At 44.4% G+C, this 17,161-nt stretch overlaps 1 protein-coding gene across 2 annotated transcripts in view; it reads right to left on the bottom strand.

Moving 5' to 3' along the window:
- Positions 1-1,068, bottom strand: part of USP31 (ubiquitin specific peptidase 31) — a 75,054-nt gene extending 73,986 nt beyond the window's left edge. For both annotated transcript variants that reach the window (XM_067706400.1, XM_067706401.1), the window contains exon 1: positions 290-1,068. In XM_067706400.1, the coding sequence (XP_067562501.1) occupies positions 290-910 (621 nt within the window). In that variant the 5' untranslated portion in view covers positions 911-1,068. The remainder of the gene's footprint in view (positions 1-289) is intronic.
- Between the last annotated feature and the right edge of the window lie 16,093 nt (positions 1,069-17,161).

Raw genomic sequence — 17,161 nt, 5'->3', positions numbered from 1 at the left:
TTGAACCCAAGCTCAACACTCCCACCCCCAAGAATGTAAGTTCCAGGATGGCAGACGGTCTTGCCCATTGTCCCATCCCTCCCCTGTGCCCATCAAAGGGCCCGCCACGTAGCAAGCCCTTCCAAATGCCCGATGCATGAATGAGTGAATGACTGTTCCTCGCAATCAGCGCCATCTGCCCGGACTCGAGGCCCGCTCCTCTTTCATTAGGCAACCAGAGCATCAGTCCTCTGGCCGCGACGGAAGCGGAGAAGGAAGCTCTGGGCAGGCGGGTGCCCCAGGGGCTCACCTTGAAGTCGCGGCTGTGCTGCGGGGTGTACTCCAGGGTCCAGAGGGCCCGCACCAGGTGCGCCAGCTGCTCGGTGACCTCACCCTGGCCCTGCGCGCCGCGCCCCGCAGGCTGCTCGGGGTCAGGCGAGGGCTCGGGCCGCCCCGCCCGGTACTGGCCGAGCGCCAGGTACTCGGCGAAGAGCTCGGTGTTGCTGAGGCACTGAAGCGTGGCGTTCATGAAGCACGTGTTGCCGTGGTTCCGGAGCCCCGCCACCCCGGGCACCGGCTCCGCGGCGCAGGCGGGCGGCGCGGGCGAGGCGGGCGGCGGCGGGCACGGCGGCGGCGTGGGCGCGGCCGTGGGCCCGGGCGGGAAGCAGCTGCGGAGGCCGCCGCGGTCCGGGGCGGCGCCCTCGGAGCTAAGGTGCGAGAGCGTGGACAGCGTCTTGAGGACGCGGCTCATGAAGCTACCCACCGAGCGCGCCGACGAGGGCGAGGAGGGCGCGGCCGGCCCGGGGCCCCCAGCGCCGCCGCCGCCGCCCGCGCGGCCGCTCCGGAACAGCCGCTTGCTGAAGGAGCGCTTCTCCTTCCCGCCCGCTGCCGCCGCCGGCGGCCCGGGCCCGGGCGCCGTTACCTTGGACATGGCGGTGGCCGCTGACGCTCATCACCGCGTCCGCCCGCCCGGCCCGCGTCCCCGCCACGGCCGCCGCCGCATCCCGCCGCGCCGCGCCGCGCCTCACCGGGACGGGGGGCTCGATGCCCCGCACACCTCAGAGCGCCGCGGAGCTAGCAAGCGAGCGGCGGCCGGCGGGGCGGGCGGGAGCGCGCGAGATCCGCCCAGCTGGGCCGCTCACGTGACCCGCCTCCCAGCTCCCCCGCCCCGCGCTGAAGCCGCCGCGGCCGCCATGTTGATTCCGGGAACGGAGCTGCCTCCCCAGCCAGACGCGATGACTGGCGGCCCCGGGCGCGGTACTGCTCCGTGAAGCCCGAGGGAGGCCATGTCTAGTGTGGTCAAGGTCCAGGCGCCGCGGGGTATCGCTGGGCTAGCGCTGGGTAGTGGATGCCCCGGCGTAGGACTCCGTCTTGACCTATCTGATGGTGGAGGCCTTGGGAAAGTGTAGGAATCAGGACGCCCCCTTACCATACTCTGGAAGAGGTGATGGACATGGCCCTGACCGATCCTGGGCAAGCCAGCCCCGCCAGGCTCCCGAGGGACCCCGATGGTCTGCTTGCCCACTAGAGCGCCATCGCAGAGCCTGGCACGTTTCGGCCAGGCTTGTCTTCCAGGCGGCACTTTGGGGTCGCGGTGAAACTATATTATCAGAATACCTTCCTTTTCAGACCCCCTGAGCTCTAGCATCATTCATTCATTCATTCAACAGTTACTGTTAGTGCCAAGCACGGTCCTAGACGCTGGGAGTTAAGACGAAGTGTGAAACTAACAGGGTTTCTGCGTGCTCTCTTGTTAGTGGATGCTGGTAATAGCCGCCGTTACAAGCATTGCGTTAAGCATGCAATCTCTCCTTCAATCTTCCATTCAATTTCTTTGAGATTGGTAGACTCTTACCCATTTCAAACCCTAGTATGTTTCAAAGCCCCTAGACTTGCCTTCTAAACAAAAGGTCACAGACCCACAAATATCAGGTGGTCCTATCAGCGAATGAAGAATTCTGGTGTTTCAATCATACTATTATTACTTTAAGTGACTTAGTGTTGCGGAGAATATAAGGAATGGCAGGGACTCTGGCAAATTGCAAATCAACATCCTTTTAAAGGGGGTGGCTGCCACTCAGCTCCAGCCAATTGTTCCCATGCAGAAATGAGGGCTCAGATCATCTGATTCTTTAAGAGAAGGTGGAAATCCTATTTTTAAATGTTGGTTCAATTAAAAAAGAAGAAAATAGTGCAAAAAAGTACATCTTTGTGCTGCCAAATCCACTGGTTTATGACCTCCTCTCTGTAGATTCTCCTCTTTGCTAACCCTTCGCCTGAGTCCTGGTTACTGCAGAACGGAGAAATCAGGGAAAGGAGAGCCTTTCCTCTTTTCAAAACATAAATCCCACCTTACACCGTATTTCAAAGTAAATGGCTTTTGCCTCTGACCTCCCACCCCGTAGTAAGCAGGACCCTTATGCTGACACCCAGTGGATTCTTTGCACTAGTCCCCAAATCACCTTGCAGACGTGTTTAAATTTTTTCAAATATGAAATTGTGGCGGAGGAAGGGACAAGAAAAGGAAGAGCTTTTGGTGAAATTTCAAACAGTTTGACAACATTTTATCACAATATTCAGCCATTATGCTGAAAGTTGGTTTGTTTTCTTGCTTGCTTGTTTCTAGTATATGGGAAGGGTCTTGGGGCTGTGGTCTCTCTGTAGATTTCAATCTGACTTGGGAGTTAGCCCCCAAGGTTTGCTTCCCGATGCTGCCTTTATTTATTTATTTATTTATTTTAGCACTGCTCCATTTTGGACTCATGTCCATAGCACCAGTCACACTTGCTCAAAATCCTCAAAAGACTGTCAGCTCTTAAGGCAGAGATTAGCTCTCTTTTGCTGACCATAGATGCCCAGCACTGACCATGGCTCTAATAAATGTTTGGTTGAATGAATAAACTGTCTTAGAAGGAAACTGAGCATAGCAACAGCTTTTCATCCCTCACGTCTTATGCCCTGAGCCTATCTACAATTTCAGCCTCAGCTATAAACTGTGTAAGTCATTGCTGTGTGGCAGCCACCCACCACACCCCCACACACCCCCGCCACTTCAAAAGCCTGCTGTTTCTTTGCTTTTCTGCTTGAGGACTCTCCCTAATGCCAGGGAACTCAGTAGGTGGAGTGGAATTAATAAGCCCCCTCCCCTAAGCAGGGGCAACCTACAACCAGTGGGAAGTATCAGCTGGTGGAAAAACATCCCAGCCTCCCGTCCTTTGGATGGACAACTGTGGGGTGCATCCAACAGAGTTCTTCACAGATTCTCCAGCAAGACTGAGCCCCAGTTGCCCTCCATAGTAACCAGTTCAATAATGCACCCTTTTCTAGATTTCTTTACTTCCCTGTCTCAGTCTTCTTACTCCCTCAGTCCTGCTTCCAGGATCACCTCCCAAACAGACTATCTGCACCCAGGTCTTTGTCTCAGGCTCTGATCTAAGGGGAACCCAAACTGAGACATTGAGTCACTTTAATTAGAACTGGGGAATTCAAACCCAGGACAGATCTGGGATTGGTTGAGATGGGGTTTTCTTTTAGCTGCTGCAAACAATCCTTGGCCTTCTCCACCAATGCACCTTGTCCACGTGACTGTCCTGACAGCTGCTTTCCAGAACATCATTCCTTCCTTTACATGCATGCCTGGAAGACAGTGGGTATTAACAAGAGTTCTTTTTTTTAAATTTTAAAACGGAGAGTGGTCAAAGACCAGTGGAAATTTACCATCCTGCTCTCGTCTTTATACTGGAGCCTTAGGCAAAATATGACCACATTGCCTGGGCCCTCCTTTCCATTTTCCTCGCTTGTCCGAGCCAGCTACTCAGCATCCCGTGGCTATCACGTGCTTTGAAGAAATTAGGGCACCTTAGCACCTCCTTAGCACCACCACACAGCAGGGGCAAGCTATGGTTCACCACGCCCCTTTGAACATTGCCCCCTCCCCTAGCCCAGTACCACCTGGTTGTCACTCCCACCTTTTCCCACCAGCACGTAGCTGAAATCCAAAATGTAGTTGCTATAGTTCAGCAGTAATTGGAGGCTGGTTTCCTTGGTCACCAAAGTCCAGTAAAATACGGTTCCCTCTGATGTTACTCACATGGGAGTATCCTCCAATCACTGCTTCTAGTCCAGCATTATGGAATGTCTTGTTCTTCCCCCACACTCTCAGGCAATTTGATCCAGACCCATGGGCCTTTGCTCAAGATATATTCTCTAGGCCAGACACCTTTCCCTGGGCACTCCCCATCCTTAGAGTCTTATCTTAAGTGTCACCTGCTCCAGGAGGTGTCCCTTCTGCAGGCTCTCTTGGCACCTCTCAGTCATGACACTAATTTTACCATATTGGAAGTCAGCTTACAATCTGTCACTTGCCCTAAGGTATAGACTTCAACCCAACAGACGCTCCTCTTACCCATTACTGGATAATTAGTAAGGTAGCCATTGTATAGCATATTGATTATTTGGCAGCAGTATAAACAACATCTGAAATCCTTAATAAGACATATGAACCCTCTTCCAAATCGGGCCCCTTTTACCATTCCACTCCAGGCTTATTGGTCCCCAAAGGGCTCCAAAGCCATCCTCTCCCAGCTTGACCAGAACAGGCTTGGAAAAGGATTCCTAGTTGGAGCGCTCAGATGGTCTTTCTTTAAGACCCACCCCAAACAACATTCTATAGTAAATCTTCTGCTCTCTATACCCACCCCTTACCCCCAAACTAGGGAAACGCAAATTAGAAACAACAGTGCAGTGAGTAGTGTCGTGATGTAAATTTGGTCCATCCCTGCAACTATCTCCTTAAGCTGACACCTTGGGCCAAAGGGTATGCAAATTTCATATTTTGACACCTGTTGTGTCAAGCTCACCTCCAGAAAGGTTTTATCCTGTCAACGATGAATGGGGTGTGCACATTACCCAAACCCTAGACAGTACTGAGTTTTTCAGTCTTTTTCACATTGGCAAATACAATGAAAAAAAGATGGCGTATTAATGTACTTTTATCTGTAGGAGTGAAGTTGAACAACATGTTCTGGTCTTCTACCATCCAACATCTAAACAGACTTCCTTTTTGAAGAGGATACAAAATTAGGCAGGGCAATTCAAACTCTATTATGAAAACGGAGCAGGGGAGGGGGAGAAAGTATTTGCCTTCCCACCCCTGGAAGCTAGAGCCCAGGAAGATCACCTAAGAAAGACCAGTCAGATGCTCCCACCTGGACCTTGGCTCTGGGTGTATAGATACAAGCTTAGTTGGAGATAATTAGTGAATCTAGTGGCTCTATACTCAGCAGAAGGTCCAGTGGTGGCGGTGCCAGTGATGGTGGCAGTGAGTGTCCAGCTGGCTGCTCTAGTGGCAAGTTCTTACTGGTGTCTGCCTGCCTGTGTTTCTGTCCAAGCCTGTTTCTCCAGCTCTGTTTATTCTGCGAGCTAACCTAATAGGCTTCCTATACATTTCTTTATTGCTGAAACTAACCAGTGTCAGTTTCCGTTGTTTGCAATCAAGAAAATGACTAGTAATGCCTTTTAGTTAGCAATTTGTATTTTTGCTGCTGTGATTTACCTGTACACATCATTTGCTTATTTTTTCTTTGGTGTGTTTCTTTTATAAATATTGATCAGTGAAAGTACTTTGTATATGAGTTATTCCTTGGTCTATGCAATTTCATTTGGTTATTTACCTTTCACCATATTTGCAGTATTTTTATATCAAGTAGAGAATTTAAATTATTTTATATAGTCAGATTGATCAATTTTTTCTATAAAGATTTCTTTCTTTTTTTATTTATTTATTTTTTTAACATGCTTAGGAACTCCAAGATCATAAGAATACTCATCTGGGCTTCCCTGGTGGTGCAGTGGTTAAGAATCTGCCTGCCAATTCAGGGGACACGGGTTCGAGCCCTGGTCCAGGAAGATCACACGTACCGTGGAGCAACTAAGCCTGTGAGCCACAACTACTGAAGCCTGCGCACCTAGAGCCTGTGCTCTGCAACAAGAGAAGCCACCGCAATGAGGAGCCTGTGCACCGCAACGAAGAGTAGCCCCCGCTCGCCGCAACTAGAGAAAGCCCGCGCACAGCAACGAAGACCCAACTCAGCCAAAAAACAAATAAATAAATTTATATATTAAAAAAAAAAGAATACTCATCTGTTTTTTCATTTAGTACTGTTATGGTTTGTATTTTTTTCTTTTTCTTACTGTTAATGTTGGTTCCACCTGGAATTTATTTTTGTGAAGGAAATGAGGTAAGGATCTTGCCTTTTTCCCCACTCACATGGCTAGCTAGTTGTCCCAGCACCTTTTTTTTTTCTAATCTAACCTTCTTCCACTGCTTCAAAAATACCACTTTTTATCACATATTAAACTCCACATACATTTAGCGTTTTTAAAAATTCTCTTCTCATTGATGTGTCTTTATATTCCATGATAATATATAGAATATATTGAAATGTTTGGTAGGGCAATGCCTCCTAGTATTTTATTGGCTGTTCACTTATTCTCTCAGATGAATTTAATTATTGGGGGGATTATTTATATAGATTACTTTAAGGACAATTGACATCATCATAATATTTATCTTCTTACCTGAGAATAAAGTATATATTTTAAAAATTAGAAAACGGCTCTCCACGTCCCTCAGAGTACTACAGTTTCCTTCCATCGGTTTGTGTAACATTAATAAGTTTGTTCCTGTTTTTTGCTATTATGAATGGGATATTTTTGTGCTGTTATATTTTCTGTTGTTTATCTCTAGGACAAAATTATTTTTGTAACCAACCACCTTGATGTACTTTAGTTGTTTCTCATAATTTTCAGTTAATTCTCTTGTGTTTTTCAGGAATTAATATCAATGCATGAAATAGTAACCTGGCCTCTTCCTTTAAAATATTCGTACCTCATTTTTTCCTTTCTCTTGTCTAATTGCCCTTCTAGAACTCTGTTAAGCAATAGCAGTGAGAGTGGGAAAGCCTGCGCTGTTCCTGACATTATGCTTCACCATTAAGCATGCTGCTTACTTTTGGTTTGAGATATATATTATTTATTGCATTAAAGTAGTATCCATTTATTTCTACTTCAGAAAGTGTTATTATCAGAAATGGATCTTGAATCTTATCAGATGCCTCTGGGCACCAACAGAAATGAGCATATGCTTTTATATCCTTTGACCTGTATACTCATCGCAAGTTCTTGGTAGCAAACAATATAAACTACTTTCAGCTAACTTAAACAGAAAGGGAGTTTATTGGAAGGATGGATATCAAACAGCTCACAGAACTGTCAGAAGAGCTTCAGAATCAGACTTGGGAAACCAAGGAAGACAGTACATAGTCAGGACCCTGCACCAGAAGATGCTGCCTTAAACATCGTACATGTCATCGTTGGCACCACTGGTGAAGCTAGACACACTGCTGCCACCAAAGCTGGCACCGCCATTGAACAGTGGCAGCCATACTTCTGGACCCTTGGTTCTGCTATACCAGATGTTAATAATCTTGAATAATTTCTGGTTGCCTTGAACTTTTGCTATCATACCTTCAAAATTCTAAGCCCAAAGTGAAAGCATCCATTTGGTTGGGCTAAATCCTAGATCTGATTACTAGCTGCTGGGAATTAGGAAGACAGAGGACCACATAGTGGGAGAAAGAGCTGCCTCCCATTCATCTTGAGATTCCCTCCAAAAGGAAGACTACTCAAAGCTGGGCAGCCAAAAATGACAAATGTCCACTGCAACCTGCTCACGTGACGTGTCTTGTTGATAGCGTTAAATGTATTGCTTTATCTACTTGCTACCATTTCACATAGAATTTTAAATCTATTTTTATAAGAAAGCCAGCTTGCAGTCTGTGTGTGTGTGCACACTACCCTCGGCAGATTTCAGCTTTACCAGATTTTTAAAAGCAAGGGCCACCCCAGGAGACATAAGGGACATTATGCTTTTTAAAAGCGTCCCTATTTTCCTCAGGTTCTGGAACAATTTAAATAACGTGTTTTCAAAGGTTGTAAGAATTCTCCCATTTACTGTCTGGATCTGGTAGGGCAGGGAGTTCTTTGAAATAGTTTGTAATTTCCATCCATTAATATTGGTCTGTCTAGATGAATGGTTAAAGAAAATGTGGTACATATATATAGTGGGGTACTATTCAGCCATTAAAAAGAACGAGATAATGCCATTTGCAGCAACGTGGATACAACTAGAGATTATCATACTAAGTGAAGTAAGTCAGAAAGAGAAGGTCAAGTACCATATGATATCACTTACATGTGGAATCTAAAATATGATGCAAATGAACCTACCTATGAAACAGAAACAGAATGGACATAGAGAACAGACAGGTGGTTGCCAAGGGGGAGGGGGTTGGGGGAGGGATGGAGTGGGAGGTTGGGATTTGCAGATGTAAGCTATTATATACAGAATGGATAAACAACAAGGTCCTACTGTAGAGCACAGGGAACTATATTCAACATACTTGGATAAACCATAATGAAAAGAATATTTTAAAAAAGAATATATATATATATATGACTGAATGACTTTGCTGTACAGAGGTAATTAACACAACATAGTAAATCAAATATACTTCAATAAAAAGTTTTTTAATATTGGTCTGTCTAAATTTTCTCCTCTTGATTAATTTCAGTCATGTTATTTTGCTAGAAAATCACCCATGTTTTCCAATTTGCTAGCACAATCTTACAAGGATTATCTTAAGATTCTATTTTCTTTTTTTGACTCAGAACCATTGAAGTGAGTTAAATATATTCTTCCATTGTGACTCTCTTATCATTAGGAAGATATGATATCTTCAGCAAGATATGGCAACGGCCTCCCCTCTCCCCCAGTCCTTCCTTCTTTGTAAGGACATTCACTAGGCTCCAGGATTTGGCCGACACTGTTGGTGCCCCACCTAGATGCATGGGATCCTTTACCCTTTCTGTGTGCCAGCCCTCCAGCTGTGTGCTTTGCTTTGAATGGCTGCACCTGTGACTCTCTTCTGACAGCTGTCTTTGGGCTACTGGCACTGCCTCATTTACACACGCAGAGAGTGGAAGTGCTGGGGGCTTGTGTCTCCTGGGGTGGCCCTTGGCCAACGATGGTTGCGTGCAAGAGTATGGAAGCCAATTTCTCCACCTTCATCATCACAAATTTTGAGACATAACTTACAGTCAAGAGCTCCCTGCAGGATTAGGATGAAAGTTCCCTTTCCAAGACCCTGCTCCAAATTCCATCTTTGCTTGACAGCTTCCTTTTCCATTATCTGCTCCCCACACCCCTTATGAGTTTCTTGTAAGAGCTCTTCCTTAAAAACCACTTACACATGAGTTCTCATCTTGGGGTCTGGTTCTGGGGAATTGGTCTAAAGCAAAGATGATTTAACTTAGTCCCTGCCCTCAAAGACTGACATACCATCCAATGAATTACACTGTAACACCTGGACATTGCCATAGAAATACAAATGAAATCTGGTGACAGTACAGAGAGGAAGTTAATACCTCAATGGGGAGGAGATAGTGAACACTGCGTTTAGAAAGTGTTAGTCAATCTGGGTTTTTAAGGATGAATAGGAGTTGACTGGATAGGAAATGTAGTATGGAGATGAGGTGTTATAGGCAGAGATAAAATGGCCAAAAACTTACAATTACAAATAACATGTGGCTCCTATGTTTTAAGAATTCAAAATGTAGTGAGTTAAGTTGGGAAGCCTAATGGCTCTCAGAGAAATTATAATGCAAGGGTAAAATAAGGGCTAGAATAAACAAGATGTTGTTCTTGCCTCAGAGGGTGAAGCTGGGTTTGGAAGAAAGAAAATAAGTTTTCTAGGCAAAGAAAGGAGTAAAGGAAATTTAAGAAGAGAAAATCACATGTGTAATGACACAGGACATGAAAAAGCTTCACATGTCAAGGAAGCGCAAGTTCAGTGTAGCTATATAGACTCATACATACATTATAAGCAAAGTATGTTCCTGTCATTCATTTCCTTGTGAAAGGAAAAGTCTCAGTGTGGTGCTAGTATGTTTTGTAAACCTCTCCACCACTTGCTAATCTCTTTCTTTCTCTCCTTTTTTAAACAAGTTCAGAGCCTTCAGCAGCAGGAGTAATGGCCTAGTTTGTAGTTCTTATTCCACATGCTCTTTGAGGACCTTGCTACTCCCCATCAAGACCATCAAAAATAGAATCTACATCCCCTCCCTTTTGAAACTTAGTGAGCTTCTGTGACTGCCTTGACTAATAGAATTCAGCAAAAGTGAAACTATGTGACTCTGAGGCCATATCATAAAAGGTATATACCTTCCATTTGTCTCTCTCTCAGAATGTTCACCCTAGGAACCCAGCCACCATGCTGTGAGGAAGCCCAAGCCACACTGAGAGGGTCACATGGAAAGGGATCAAGCCTGAAGCTCTGGGCCCTGGGCCCTGACTGAGCTCCAGCTGACAACCAGCACCAACTTGCCGGCCATGCAAGTGAGTAGTCTTGGAAGAGGGTCCCCCAGCCTTCAGTCAATCCACCCCAGTGATGTCCATGGAGTAAGGACAAGTCTTCCCTGACAAGCCCTGCCCAGACTGCAGATTCACAGGCAAAATAAATTGTTGTATAGTTTTAACCCATTAAGTTGTGGGGTAATTTGTTATGATTAGATAACTGAACAAGTATCTAGATAGATTTTAATAATATTGTTTTGTTTTCCTCTATTCATTTTTACATTCACCCTCTATTTTAGCAACACTGATTCTTACTTGCTGCAATGATAAGAGGTTTTATTTTTAAATACATTTACCCCTTGAGTGTGGGCTAGACTTCATGACTTGCTTCCAAAGAACAAAGTGTGGGAAGGGGGAAATAGTAAATTTGTGATGGAGCAGACACTCCCTAAACCAAGTGATGATGAAGGCTGACGTCACTCAGAGATAAGTCATGTTGATATCAAGTGATATCACTAACACTAACCCTTTGTGTTAGTCAGGGTTCTACAGAGAAACAGATCCAGTAGGTAAGATGTGTGTGTGTGTGTGTGTGTGTGTGTGTGTGTGTGTGTGTGTGAGAGAGAGAGAGAGAAAGAGAGAGAAAATAAAAGAATAAAAAAGATATAAATCTACAAAAGAGAGATTAAGAAAGGAGAATACAGCCAATGAAAGATTGTGTAAATCAAAGTTCTATCAAAACAGAAGCCACTCTGTGTGCTTTGATTAGGAAGGGGAAATGTAGGGCTCACCCCACCAATGTAAAGCTGGGGAAAGCAGGGCAGGCCGGTCACTGTCACCAGTCTCACCCCGCAGCACCAAAGCGAGAGAATCTCCGAGCAACCTGGCAGCTCTGTGCCTACCAAGGGCAGGGCCAGGTATAGGGTGAGACTAGTGAGGCAGTCACCTTCGATACAGACTTTAAGAGGATACCAAAACACTCATGTGCTAGGGGGTCTCCAGAGAGACAGAACTAACAGAGTAGATGTGTATATATGTATTATAGGACTTGCCTCACATGGTTGTAAAGGCTGAGAAGTCCTGCAATCTGCTGTCTGTGAGCCAGAGAACCAGGAAGGCTGGTGGTATAATTCATTCTGACTCCGAAGACCTGAGAATGGGGCCAATGGTGTAACTCCCAGTCTGAGTCTGAAGGCCCAAGAACGAGGGTGATGATGTCCAAGGGCAGGAGAAGATGAATGGCCCAACTCAAGCAAAAAAAATCAAATTTACCCTTCCTCCGCCTTTTTGTTCTATTCAGGTCTTCAGTGGAGTGGGTGATGCCCAGCTGCACTTGTGAGGGTGGATCTTCTGTACTCAGTCTACTCATTCAAATGCTAATCTCCTCCAGAAACACCCTCACAGACACACCTAGGAATCATGTTTTACCAGCTATCCGGGCATCTCTTAGCCCAGTCAAGTTGACACTTAAAATTAACCATCACAACTCACTTATCAAAATAAAGAATATTTTAACACAATATTTTTTTAAAAGCAAACAATGCAAAAAAAATCTATGGTGAAAAAAATGCCAGAATTTTAAAACAGAATTTTTTAATTAAAAAAAATTTAATTTAAAAATTTTAAACAGGAAACAGTCTGATCGTGCATTTGCACGACCCTACCTTGCTCACCTCACCCTAATCCCAGCCCTGCTCAGTAGCTCTGGGAGAACCTATGGTCTTCCCAGCTAACGGTAGAATTAAAAGGAGTGATTTATAGTCCTTGACTGGGAGATACTGAGAACTTCAAGTTTACTGTCTGCTCACCCACCTGCCCACAATAGCTACCAGAGAATAACAATTTCTCTTTTATCTTCTGAATTCTTTGTGGGTACCTCTCATTAGCAAACACTAAGAAAGAGATTCTTGGAAATGTACTTCTAGGCTTCTTCCCTGTGACACAGAGGGAACTATAAAAGAGAGGTAATGCTGTCAAGTTAATAACAGGTAATCCAACAGAGAGATGTCAAGACTGTTTCAAAAGCTGGAAATCAGGTAAAGATATTACCAGAACTGAGAAATATGAATATCAAATAGTCACAGAGAGGAGGAAAACAACAAGCAAACTAAGTTGTTGAATCTCTAAAAGCTCAGTGTTATGGGTTGAGTTGCATCCTGCCTCTCCCCTCAAATTCCTGTGGTGAAGTCCTAACCCCAGTACTTCAGAATGTGACTGTATTTGGAGATAGGATCTTTAAAAAAGGTAATTAAGTTAAAACGAGGTCATTAGGGTGGGCCCTAGTCCAATACAGCTGATATCCTTGTAAGAAGAGGAGATTAGTACAGAGACACACACGAAGGGAAGACCATGTGAAGACACAGAGAGAAAACAGCCATCTTCCAAGGAGAGAGGCCTCAGAAGAAAACAACAATGCCAACACCTTGATCTCAGACTTCCAGCATCCAGAAATGTGAGAAAATAAAAGTGTGTTGTTCAAGCCCTCCAATCTGAGGTAGTTTTTTATCCCAGCCCTAGCAAACTAATACAGTCAGGAATTAGAAGCATCAGATGCAGTAAAAGATGGGGTAAAGCATGGGTCTTAAAATAGGGAGCCTGGTTGAAAGTCTATATATTTAGACGCTTAGGTACCCTCACTTATCACACACATCCAAGGCAAAGATGCTTCTAGCTCCAACATCCAACATGAAGTATATTCGACAAAGACATTAAACTAGAAAGTTTCCAACTTCGGAGAGTTTCCAAATTTAAAGCCCTAGTAAAGGACAGGCAAGAGGAACTATTGTGAAAAGTAGGGAACCAAGTAAGAGACTAGCACCTAAAGATCGCGAAACCATCCCTGACCCAACCCTCTTTTGCCATTTGGTCCCAACCGGTACAGAGGACCATCAGCAGGAAATCGGCATTCTTTTCTAGAGAAAAGGGGCTCTGAAAAAGGTCTGCACAGGGCTTCCCTGGTAGCGCAGTGGTTGGGAGTCCTCCTGCCGATGCAGGGGAAGCAGGTTCGTGCCCCGGTCCGGGAGGATCCCGCATGCCGCGGAGAGGCTGGGCCCGTGAGCCATGGCCGCTGAGCCTGCGCATCCGGAGCCTGTGCCCCGCAACGGGAGCGGCCACAACAGTGAGAGACCCGCGTACCGCAAGAAAAAAAAAAAAAGGTCTGCACACCGTGACATTTGGGAGTCTGACACAAATGGCTGGATTCCTTCTGAACATTGAGGCCCTCTGAGTTGAAAAGTCACACCTAGTGAAGTAAGTCAGAAAGAGGAAAACAAATATCGTATATTAATGCATATATGTGGAATCTAGAAAAATGGTACAGATGAACCTATTTGCAAAGCAGAAACACAGAGACACAGGTGTAGAGAACAAACATATGGACACCAAGGGGGGAAAGTGGGGGGGATGAATTGGGAGATTGAGATTGACATATATACAATACTACGTATAAAACTGTTAACTAATGAGAACCTGCTGTATAGCACAGGGAACTCTACTTAGTGCTCTGTGGTGACCTAAATGGGAAGGAGATCCAAAAACAAGGGGGTATATGTGTACATATAGCTGATTCACTTTGCTGTACAGCAGAAACTAACACAACATTGTAAAGCAACGATACCCCAATTAAAAAAAAAGAAAAGTCACACCTCATATCCACAGCTTTTTAATGCTCACTGTTAAAGATAAATAGCTCAGGATCATCAGACATTAAGTAAGACATTTTCCTTCCTTTGGAGGAAATTGAGACAAAGCAGAGAGCTAAAGGAACGTTTTTAAAAATTGTACTTAACATGTTCAAAGAGATAAGAAAAGATATTGCATCTATAAAGCAATAACATGATTTTTTTTAAATAAGAATATAAATGACTTTTGGGAATTAAAGTTTTTTTACATTTTTTTTTTTTTTTTTTTTTTTTGCTGTATGCAGCCCTCTCACTGTTGTGGCCTCTCCCGTTGTGGAGCAGAGGCTCCGGACGCACAGGCTCTGCGGCCATGGCTCACGGGCCCAGCCGCTCCGTGGCATGTGGGATCCTCCCGGACTGGGGCACGAACCTACGTCCCCTGCATCGGCAGGCAGACTCTCAACCAGTGCGCCACCACGGAAGCCCGGAATTAAAGTTTCGATAGAAGAAATTTAAAATTGAACAAAAGAGTTGGAAGATAAAGTTGCAGAAATCTCCTAGAAAGTAGAACTGTAACCAAGCAAGACCCTATGGGGCCTTCCCGGGACACACTCCTCCTCATATCCTCTACTTACCTCCTCTTTGAAGTACCTGGATAATAGTATCTGATGCACATTTCCAGAGTCATTTTACAGTTGCTAAAACCCCCACCAAATGGAAGATGTTAACTGCTTGATGACCATGAACACATAGCCTCCTGGAGTCTAAGGACTGATAATGTTAACCCCTGTGACACCACCTGTTATTTCACCATCAGAGAATTGTGCACGAGCTGATCGCAGACCCTGGGGTGCCACTCCTTCACCTGTCCTTTAAAATGCTTGCTGAAACCCTTTGGGGAGTTCGGGGTTTTGGGGGATATGAGCCACCCATTCTCCTTGCATGGCCCTGCAATAAACCTTTCTCTGCTCCAAACTCTGATGTTTCAGTATTGTTTGACCTCACTGTGAGTTGGGCACAGAAACTTGCATTCGGTAACAGAATTAAAAAGAAAACAGATGGGAAAGAGGAAAGAAAAGATAATGAGAAATAATTCATTGACGTTCAATACTCAACTGACAGTAATTCTACCAAGAGAGCAGTAATTTCCAGCAGGCAGTAATAGAAGAAAATGTCCAGGACTGAAGAACATGAGCGTCTAGATTAAAAGTATACAGCAGAGCTTCCCTGGTGGTGCAGTGGTTGAGAGTCCGCCTGCCGATGCAGGGGACACGGGTTCCTGCCCCGGTCCGGGAAGATCCCACATGCCGCGGAGCGGCTGGGCCCGTGAGCCATGGCCGCTGAGCCTGCGCGTCCGGAGCCTATGCTCCACAACGGGAGAGGCCACAACAGTGAGAGGCCCGCGTACCGCAGTAAAAATAAATAAATAAATAAAAAATAATAAAAAATAAAGTATACAGCACATTGTATTTGAAAAAGATCCCCACCAAGGCATGTAATTGGGAAATTTAGAATCCCAAGAACAAAAATACCATAAAAACTTTCATAGTGAAAAAATAGGACACAGTCACAAAAAGAAAAAGGGAAAAAAAGTGGAAATCAGAATCTCATCAGACTTTCAAAAGCAAAATGAGAAGCTAAACACAATGAAGTAATGCCTTCAAAATAATGAGGGATTATTTCTAATCTATAATTCTATTCCCAGACAAACTATACTTGAATCAAGTGTGAGGATGGAACAAAGGTAATGCCTCAGAAAATATACTTCCCATGACTTTTTTGTCAGGGCTATTAGAAAATACAGTCAACAAAAATGAGGGGTTAAACCATTAAGACCGACAGAAAACCCAACACAAGGAGAGGCTAAAGAAAATTCCAGAATGCTAGTGAACAACCAGTTCAGGAGGAGTAAGATTACAGAAGACTCCAGGAAAGATGTGGGAAAAAGGGAAACTTGATGTGTCTGACTACATAAAAAATATTTTTCAAGTGAAATTTCGCAATTCTGTTGGAGAGTTTAGAAAGAGTTAGAGACAGTGACATAGAAAACTAAGCAAACAAAAACAAGAAGCCACAACCCCAAGGAAAACACAAAAGTTGACCAAGGGAGGAAATTAGTCAGAGTACATGACACAGATCAGTATGGAGTAATATTTACATAAGTCAAATAACATGAAACACTGAATTAAATAAAAACTGTCCCTTAGCCATATTGAGAGGTTGGTAAGGGTACATGGTGCTATGAAGGTGATAAATCCTTTTCTGCACTGTGGCTGTCAGTGCTAGTTGCCCGCCTAATATCTATTCTCCCCTTATGATTTAACAACAGAACTCTGATTTTTGTTTGGGGCAGCAATGAACCCGGTTTAAAAATTCCATTTTTACCTCCCCTGTATCTAGGAGTTGCCAGACAGAGTTCTAGTCCCTGACATCTCTGTAGAGATTTCTTGGAAAGTTTTTCTTTCCCAGTCTAGGTGCTAACCCTTCCACCTTGTCACTTGCTTCTTCCTCCCAGGAAAGATATTCCAGACCAAGGGATGAAGAGGTCAGCTTGTGACCCTGAGATGCAAAGGACGGTGGAGCAAAAGAAAACAGGAGACTGGACCTTGACATCCTTGAGCAGCTGCATTAACTTCTAGCATCTGGTAACACAAGCAGAAAATGAAATTAAAAATGAAATCATTTATGACAACGCCAAAACCCATTGAATATCTGGGAATAAATCTCACAAGAAACATAAGACCTCTACACTAAAAACTATGAAATATTGCTGAAAGAAATTAAGCAAACCCAAATAAATGAAAGGATATACCATATTCATGGTTAGAAGACTCAGTATTGTAAAGACAATATTGTAATGTCAGTTCTCATAAAATTGGTCTATAGATTCAATACATTCCCTATCAAAATCACAGCAAGCTTTTTGGTAGAATCTGACAAGCTAATTCTAAACTTTATAAGAACATGCAAAAGACCTAGAATAACCAACATAATCTGGAAGAATGAGGACTTATACTACCAGACATCAAGACTATATAATTAACTTATCTGTATTACTTTGTTGTTATCTGCTCTTATCATTTCCTTCCTTCTACTTTCTTTGGGTTTTATTTTGCTGTTCTTGTTCTAGCTTCTTGAGATGGTAGCT

Source organism: Pseudorca crassidens, chromosome 15 (genome assembly GCF_039906515.1).
Source record: "Pseudorca crassidens isolate mPseCra1 chromosome 15, mPseCra1.hap1, whole genome shotgun sequence".
NCBI classification, from domain to species: domain Eukaryota; kingdom Metazoa; phylum Chordata; class Mammalia; order Artiodactyla; family Delphinidae; genus Pseudorca; species Pseudorca crassidens.
Note: the sequence above shows the minus strand (reverse complement) of the source record. Positions and strands in the feature narration are given on the sequence as shown.